Source organism: Erpetoichthys calabaricus, chromosome 14, assembly GCF_900747795.2.
Source record: "Erpetoichthys calabaricus chromosome 14, fErpCal1.3, whole genome shotgun sequence".
NCBI lineage: Eukaryota > Metazoa > Chordata > Cladistia > Polypteriformes > Polypteridae > Erpetoichthys > Erpetoichthys calabaricus.
Window position 1 is genome coordinate 108,656,490 of NC_041407.2, and position 9,033 is coordinate 108,665,522.

General features: G+C 42.9%; 2 protein-coding genes across 6 annotated transcripts in view; both read left to right on the forward strand.

Annotated features, from left to right (window-relative positions):
• The window catches only part of LOC114665184 (rho GTPase-activating protein 27-like), a 173,225-nt gene extending 164,421 nt beyond the window's left edge, over window positions 1-8,804 (forward strand). For all 5 annotated transcript variants that reach the window (XM_051918905.1, XM_051918906.1, XM_051918908.1 and 2 more), the window contains 3 exons: window positions 1,676-1,810; window positions 2,240-2,345; window positions 5,527-8,804. In XM_051918905.1, coding sequence (XP_051774865.1) covers window positions 1,676-1,810; window positions 2,240-2,345; window positions 5,527-5,704 — 419 coding nt within the window. In that variant the 3' untranslated portion in view covers window positions 5,705-8,804. The remainder of the gene's footprint in view (window positions 1-1,675; window positions 1,811-2,239; window positions 2,346-5,526) is intronic.
• plekhm1 (pleckstrin homology domain containing, family M (with RUN domain) member 1) overlaps window positions 1-9,033 on the forward strand; it is a 350,418-nt gene that overhangs the window by 335,381 nt on the left and 6,004 nt on the right. The gene's annotated exons all lie outside the window — the stretch shown is intronic.

A 9,033-nucleotide genomic window follows, 5' to 3' on the forward strand; every position in this document is an offset into this window, starting at 1 on the left:
TTCTACACACAACACCCCATAATGACAACGTGAAAAAAGTTTACTTGAGATTTTTGCAAATTTATTAAAAATAAAAAAACTGAGAAAGCACATGTACATAAGTATTCACAGCCTTTGCCATGAAGCTCAAAATTGAGCTCCGGTGCATCCTGTTTCCCCTGATCATCCTTGAGATGTTTCTGCAGCTTCATTGGAGTCCACCTGTGGTAAATTCAGTTGACTGGACATGATTTGGAAAGGCACACACCTGTCTATAGAAGGTCCCACAGTTGACAGTTCATGTCAGAGCACAAACCAAGCATGAAGTCAAAGGAATTGTCTGTACGTTACAGAAAAATATCTGCTGCTTTGAAGGTCCCAATGAGCACAGTGGCCTCCATCATCCATAAGTGAAAGAAGTTCGAAACCACCAGGACTCTTCCTAGAGCTGGCCGGTCATCTAAACTGAGCGATCGGGGGAGAAGGGCCTTAGTCAGGGAGGTGACCAAAAACCTGATGGTCACTCTGTCAGAGCTCCAGAGGTCCTCTGTGGAGAGAGGAGAACCTTCCAGAAGGACAACCATCTCTGCAGCAATCCACCAATCAGGCCTGTATGGTAGAGTGGCCAGACGGAAGCCACTCCTTAGTAAAAGGCACATGGCAGCCCGCCTGGAGTTTGCTAAAAGGCACCTGAAGGACTCTTAGACCATGAGAAAGAAAATTCTCTGGTCTGATGAGACAAAGATTGAACTCTTTGGTGTGAATGTCAGGTGTCACATTTGGAGGAAACCAGGCACCGCTCATCACCAGGCCAATACCATCCCTACAGTGAAGCATGGTGGTGGCAGCATCATGCTGTGGGGATGGGAGACTAGTCAGGATAAAGGGAAAGATGACTGCAGCAATGTACAGAGACATCCTGGATGAAAACCTGCTCCAGAGCGCTCTTGACCTCAGACTGGGGCGACGGTTCATCTTTCAGCAGGACAATGACCCTAAGCACACAGCCAAGATATCAAAGGAGTGGCTTCAGGACAACTCTGTGAATGTCCTTGAGTGGCCCAGCCAGAGCCCAGACTTGAATCTGATTGAACATCTCTGGAGAGATCTTAAAATGGCTGTGCACCGACGCTTCCCATCCAACCTGATGGAGCTTGAGAGGTGCTGCAAAGAGGAATGGGCCAAACTGGCCAAGGATAGGTGTGCCAAGCTTGTGGCATCATATTCAACAAGACTTGAGGCTGGAATTGCTGCCAAAGGGGCATCGACAAAGTATTGAGCAAAGGCTGTGAATACTTATGGACATGGGATTTCTCAGTTTTTTATTTTTAATAAATTTGCAAAAACCTCAAGTAAACTTTTTTCACGTTGTCATTATGGGGTGTTGTGTGTAGAATTCTGAGGAAAAAAATGAATTTAATCCATTTTGGAATAAGGCTGTAACATAACAAAATGTGGAAAAAGTGATGAAGCGCTGGGAATACTTTCTGGATGCACTGTACACGTCTGAGACAAACTGTTTTGATGGGTGGCTGCTGAAGGCACTGCAAGCACTCAGCTCTGCTCTCCTGTACTCCACTGCATCCTTATCTTTCTTGGGAAATGTAGATCTAATCAGGAGTGACACCAGTTGCCACCAGTGACAAGCGTTACTTATAAGATCTCATAACACGACATCTGTGTATCTTCTTTTTAGAGGAGAACCTTGACTTGAATGATGGGAAGTGGGAGGACATCCATGTTATAACTGGAGCCCTTAAGCTTTTCTTCCGAGAGCTGCCAGAGCCCCTGTTTCCGTTTAGCCACTTTGAGAACTTTATTGCTGCGGCTCGTAAGTAAAGTCTTGTGTTTTTAAATACTTGTGTGAATACCTGAACCGTTTGTAAAGTGAGAGCCTAGTGAGTCCATCACTAGAAGCAGATGTGCATTGTTTGCAATAGAAAGGGTTTATGTGGCCTGTTGTCTGTAGTAGTAGGGTGTTGTACCGTGGTGTTGGCCATTATGGATGCAATGAGAAGTCAAGTAAAATGACTCCTTCTATTAACTAACAGAGCAGATTACAATATGCAAGCTTTCGGGGCAACTTGGGCCCCCTTCTTCAGGACCCTTCTTACATCTTCTCTGAAGAAGGGGCCTAAGCTGCCTTGAAAGCTCACATATTGTAATCTGTCCAGTTAGCCAATAAAACCAAAAAAATAGCTTGACCTCTCATGGCCTATTGTAAAATGTTAGCTTATAACAGAAATGTTTCTTTCAACAGAAATCAGAGATGCAGCCCAGAAAAGTCAATATATGAGAGAACTGGTAAACTCTTTACCTCAGCCTAACCTCGACACAATGAAGGCCTTGTTTGAACATTTAATAAGGTGAGAGGCGTATTGACAACCAAGGATTAAAAACATTTGACAACGCATTCTCAATAAGGACAGCCGTGGCCAAAAGTTTTGAGAAGGACCCAAGTGTTGGTGTTCACCACATCTGCTGCTTCAGTGTTTTTAGATCTTTGTGTCAGATGTTTCTGTGGTGTACTGAAGTAGAATGACAAGTAGTTCAGAAGATTCAAAGGCTTTTATTGACAATGACATGAAGTTTATACACAGACTCCATATTTGCAGTGTTGGCCCCTTCTTTCTTTGTCAAGACCTCTGCAATTCGCCCTGGCAGGCTGGCAATCAACTTCTGGGCCCAATCCTGACTAATGGCTGCCACCCATTCTTGCAGAATCAGAATTGGTTGGTTTTTGTTTTTCCACCCGCCTTCTCAATGTCATTAAGGTCTGGGGAGTTTCCTGACCATGGACACCAAATTTCAATGTTTTGTTCGACGAGCCACTTAGTTCTCACTTTTGCCTTCTGGCCCGGTGCTCCGTCATGTTGGTCACCAAACTGTTGTTGGATGGTTGGAAGAATTTGCTCTCAGTTGATGTCAAAAACCCTTCAATTCTAATGATGCAAGAATGGGCTGCCATCAATCAGGACTGGGCCCAGATGTTGATTGCCAGCCTGCCAGGGCGAATTGCAGAGAGGGGTCTTGACAAAGAAAGAAGGGCCAACACTGCAAATATCGACTCTGTGCATAAAAAGTCATTTTCTCTCATGAATCCCCTTTCCGATTGTCCAGAGAAGAAAAGGCAAGTGTCGCTGCCATCAGTCTTGTGTCACGCCAACACTAAAGCATCCTGAGACCATTCATGTCGCGTGGGGTTGCTTCTCACTCACAATTTGGCCTAAGAACACAGCCATGAATAAAGAATGGGACCGAGACATCAACCCAGAGCAAATTCTTCCAACCATCCAACAACAGTTTGGTGACCAACATGATGGAGCACCGGGCCAGAAGGCAAAAGTGGGAACTAAGTGGCTCGGCGAACAAAACATTGAAATTTGGGGTCCATGGTCAGGAAACTCCCCAGACCTTAATGACATTGAGAAGGCGGGTGGACAAACAAAAACCCTTCAATTCTGATTCTGCAAAAATGGGCGGCTGCCGTCAGTCAGGATTGGGCCCAGAAGTTGATTGCCAGACAGCCTGCCAGGGCAAATTGCAGAGGTCTTAACAAAGAAAGAAGGGCCAACACTGCAAATATGGAGTCTGTGCATAAACGTCATGTCATTGTCAATAAAAGACTTCAAAATTTATGAACTGCTCGTTGTTCTTCTTCAGTGTACCAAAGAAACATCTGACACAAAGATCTAAAAACACTGAAGGAACAAACTTTGTGAAAAGCAACACTTGGGTCATTCTCAAAACATTTGGCCACAACTGTGCAGCATTATTGCACTTCATTGTTTTAACTCCGTGTCAAATCAAATAGAAGGTACAGTTAGGTCCATAAATATTTGGACAGAGACAACATTTTTCTCATTTTGGTTCTGTACATCACCACAATGAATTTGAAATGAAACAACTCAAATGCAGTTGAAATGCAGACTTTCAGCTTTAATTCAGTGGGGTGAACAAAACGATTACATAAAAATGTGAGGCAACTAAAGCATTTTGTGAACACAATCCCTTCATTTCAGGGGCTCAAAAGTAAATGGACAATTGACTCAAAGGCTATTTCATGGGCAGGTGTGGGCAAGTCCATCGTTACGTCATTATCAATGAAGCAGATAAAAGGCCTGGAGTTGATTTGAGGTGTGCTGCTTGCATGTGGAAGATTTGGCTGTGAACAGACAACATGCGGTCAAAGGAGCTCTCCATGCAGGTGAAAGAAGCCATCCTTAAGCTGCGAAAACAGAAGAAAACCATCAGAGAAATTGCTCCAATATTACGAGTGGCAAAATCTACAGTTTGGTACATCCTGAGAAAGAAAGCAAGCACTGGTGAACTCAGCAATGCAAAAAGACCTGGACGTCCACGGAGGACAACAGTAGTGGATGATCGCAGAATCATTTCCATGGAGAAGAGAAACCCTTTCACAACAGCCAACCAAGTGAACAACACTCTCCAGGGGGTAGGCGGGCGTATCGATATCCAAGTCTACCACAAAGAGAAGACTGCATGAAAGTAAATCCAGAGGGTGCACTGCAAGGTACAAGCCACTCATAAGCCTCAAGAATAGAAAGGCGAGATTGGACTTTGCTAAAGAACATCTAAAAAAGCCAACACAGTTCTGGAAAAACATTCTTTGGACAGATGAAACCAAGATCAACCTCTACCAGAATGATGGCAAGAAAAAAGTATGGAGAAGGCGTGGAACAGCTCATTATCCAAAGCATAGCACATCATCTGTAAAACACGGTGGAGGGAGGCAGTGTGATGGCTGCCAGTGGCACTGGGACACTCGTGTTTATTGATGATGTGACACAGGACAGAAGCGGCCGAATGAATTCTGAGGTATTCAGAGACATACTGTCTGCTCAAATCCAGCTCAATACAGCAGTCACATTGATTCATGATACAGATGGACAATGACCCAAAACATACAGCCAAAGCAACCCAGGAGTTTATTAAAGCAAAGAAGTGGAACATTCTGGAATGGCCAAGTCAGTCACCTGATCTTAACCCACCTGAGCAGGCATTTCACTTGTTGAAGACTAAACTTCAGACGGAAAGGCCCACAAACAAACAGCAACTGAAAGTAAAGGCCTGGCAGAGCATTAAAAAGGAGGAAACCCAACATCTGGTGATGTCCAGGAGTTCAAGACTTCAGGCTGTCATTGCCAGCAAAGGGTTTTCAACCAAGTATTAGAAATGAACATTTGATTTCCAGTTATTTCATTTGTCCAATTACTTTTGAGCCCCTGAAATGAAGAAGGGATTGTGTTCACAAAATGCTTTAGTTGCCTCACATTTTTATGCAATCGTTTTGTTCACCCCACTGAATTAAAGCTGAAAGTCTGCACTTCAACTGCATCGGAGTTGTTTTAATTTCAAATTCATTGTGGTCATGTACAGAACCAAAATGAGAAAAAAGTTGTCTCCATCCAAATATTTATGGACCTAACTGTATGTTATCTTTTTTCTTTTTATATCTTCAACATTAACAAATGTGTCTCTTGTTGTATAAACAGGATTTGTTTTGTGTGTTTCTGCTCTGTTTAGAGTTACTCAGTTTCGAGAAAAGAACCGCATGTCGACGCAGAGTGTGGCCATTGTCTTTGGACCCACACTTCTGAAATCTGAAGAGGATTCGATCAACATCACTCTTCACATGGCTTGTCAGAACCAGATTGTGGAGTACATCCTCAAAGAATATGTAGAGATTTTCCAGGACACATGAACAAACCGGAACTGTCACGGTGTGAGAACTGCAGGTTAGGGAGATGTTCTGGAAGACGAATTGAGGCGCAGGTACGCCACAAACTGCTGAGCCGATGACTGCGTTATGGCAGTACGTGTGTGTATATATATATATATATATATTTGAAATCAATTTATAGAAAAATGTGAGTGCGGATGTACGTGTAGTTCATGGGAGTGCATACGAGTACAACATGGATGACAGACAGGACAGTAAATACACAAACTTGGCCTTTCTGCAGGACATTCAATGGATGCGACACAGTTGTTGTTGCTTTTTTTTTTTATCCATGCAATGTTTTAAAGATAATTTGTGTGTTTGTTCCCTTAAAACGTTTGCCACACGCACATGTAACTTTTAATATTCTTGGAAGCAGTGGATTCGTGAGAAGCGAGTGCCTATTTGAAAGTGAGTGCGCTTGCAGGCTTGTATGTGTGTGAACAGTTTGTATGTGATAACATTTAAAGACACGCACCGTTTGTACAGTAGGCTTGTTGTAAAGGCATTCCAAAAAATATTTACGTAGATCTACAAAGAGCATTACATTTTTTTGCTTTCTCGCCCATCGTGTTGGACGTTTGTGCCCATTGACGATTATGTGCGCGTTTTGCATGCCTTTGCACTTTTCCTTAAACCTTCAGGTGGCTTTCATTACAAATAATGATAAAGTAATAAATCCGGAATCCCGGCAGTCTTCTGGAGACGTGTGGAACAGCAAGAGCCAGTAAGACGTCAGGAATCATGTTGCTGTGTGCCCTCCTGCTCTGCTCCAGTTCACCTTCACATCCATTTTGGAGACTCGCATTGCTGCCGATAAATGAAGGACATTCTGTACATTGTGGAGTCTTCGTAATCGGGTGTTAATCGTGAGGGAAATCTCACATCCCACTCGGCCTTTAGGCAACGACGTGCGTGAAACTGACTTTTCAACAAGTGATATTCACTCCGACGCTCTTATTTTTTATTTTTTTGTACTTCATCAAAGCACTAGTTTCAGTAATTCATTTTAAGTGACCTTTTTTTTTTTTTGGGGCAGGCCCATTTTGGTTTTGTTTTTTTACTTCTGCTTTAGGGCATTCCACATAATAAAATCATTTCCTTATTTTTTTAAACAAACGTGCCTTGATGCAAGTGTGTAGTCACGTGGACTGCGTTTGTCCTTCTCGGACTGTTGTTCCCCTTTATTTGTAGAAACTGAACTTTCTTTTGGATTCAAAATGGCGGTTGATTGGAGTTTAGAAAGCTGCCGTGGTGTTTGGGGGGGAAATCGCAGGACTTTAGTGCCTGAGCAGCAAGTCGTCTCCTTTGTAGACCCTCTAAGTCGTGTTAAAGGGCCACGAAAATCTTTATATGAACGAAGAAGGATGAGACGTCCTCCCTGAATCGCTTGATTGTGAACTTTATACCTGAGCTCAGTCGTCAGGTGCCACTTCGCGGGCTCGGGACTTGGTGACTGCTGTGTGCCTTCAGACGTGCGGAGGGGGGCCGCACTTTAACGTGGCTCTCGTGTCATAGCTGTAGCGTTCCTCACAAACAACGCCTTGAGATGACCTATGAAGTGAAGAATAATGAATCGGGAGGGCATTACTCAAATATTCATGAAAACCTAAAAGAACACACACTGGCCATATTGTACGTGACTAAGGGAAGCTTCCAGAAGCTGCTGACGAGCAGGTGGTCTCTGTCTGGTCAGGGCTGCTGCACACGGACACTCCAGTTATAACCCCAAGCCAGCCCCCTTTGGTAAGGAGCTCCTGTGATTGGCTGCTTTAAAGTGTGGTGCTCGATAAGATGGCACCCTCTCCTCGTTTTTGTGAACTCAAAGTCTAAATCTTTGTAAGTCAGTGCATCGTCATTCATTGATTACTCCAATTGACCCACACAGAATAACACACTCATCTGCTGTGTTTGAGAATATTCTATCAATGTTAATTAATGAAGTAATTAAGGAGGAGGACTAAAGGAATTCCACGGAGCGTACATTTCTTTTGTGTTTTTCTGTGTAATGTCAGCATCCGCACAAATCAACGTAACCGGTGAGCGGACCACCAAGCTGTCCATTTGAGCTCATTCTTCTCTAGAATTAAACCGTCTCCTTATTTATAGATCTATGTGTATATATATATATATATATATATATATATATATATATATATATATATATATATATCATTCGCACTGCCGTTCATTACCAAAGAAAGAAGGCCTTGTAGAACATGAGTGCTGCACTCCAGCCACTTGCCAGTGTTACGCTAATTCTGGGATCTCGAGACCAAAGATGTTCTTTCTCTCTCCTCCGAAATAAAATCCTCTCTATACATTTATTTTAAGAATGCCGTCAAACCTCTCAAAAATACGTTTCCATTGAGTAGCCACTTCACGTAAGGTCTGTATGAGCCAAGAGAAGAGAGAGTGTGGGGGTCCACACCCGGTCCTTGGCTCTCGGACACGGGGGACGCCATCTTGGACAATTGCAGTGGTCTGGTGAAGTGCGTTTAACTGTGCGCTTGTTGTCATCATTTGAGCTCACACAGCTGGTCACGATACGTGCTTAGTAAAGACATTGAGATGACGTCTGACTGGGGGGACTGCTCTGGGGGTCTGGCTGGCTGCAGATGGACCACCCGCCCTTCAGACCTGATAGCTCCTCTCATCAGGAGGGGGTCCTCCGACACACACACACACGTCTTTTATTACTGTGTCCTCTTCATTCCTCCGTGACACGCTGGTAACACACAACACGTCTGCAGATATTACAACAAGAAATCAGAAGCTGCTTGAGCTACCATTATTAAAATGTTGGAGAAACTTCAAAGTGTTGTTTAAAATGTACAGTTTCAAAAGGTGAAGATATATTTTTATTTTAAACAAAATATTGCATAATATATTAATTCTATTGTTTATATTAATTGTAATATTTTATTTTATACAGCCATTTAAGAAAAGATTGGGGATGCTTGTCCAGTTGTATATTTTATGTTTTGGAACTGGTGTTAACATATAATAAGAGAATTTTTTGTATATTTAGGCAATTTAAAGATTTATTGTGCATAAATATGAATAAACTTTTTTACTGTTATTATGCTACATCTTGCGGTTTTCTTTTTTTTTTTTAATTATCTGTCTGACTGACTGATTTTAGGCTCATTTTTAGGTTCTTCACTGTGATCTCATCGGTTTGTTTTGAGTTGTGCAGGTGAGGCTCATCACGGGACAGTGCAGTGGCCTTTATCGGCCATGAGGAGGCGCCCTTTGTATTTCTGGCGTGTCCCTGACTTCTCGCTCTTCTGTTTCTGCTCTTCTTCTTC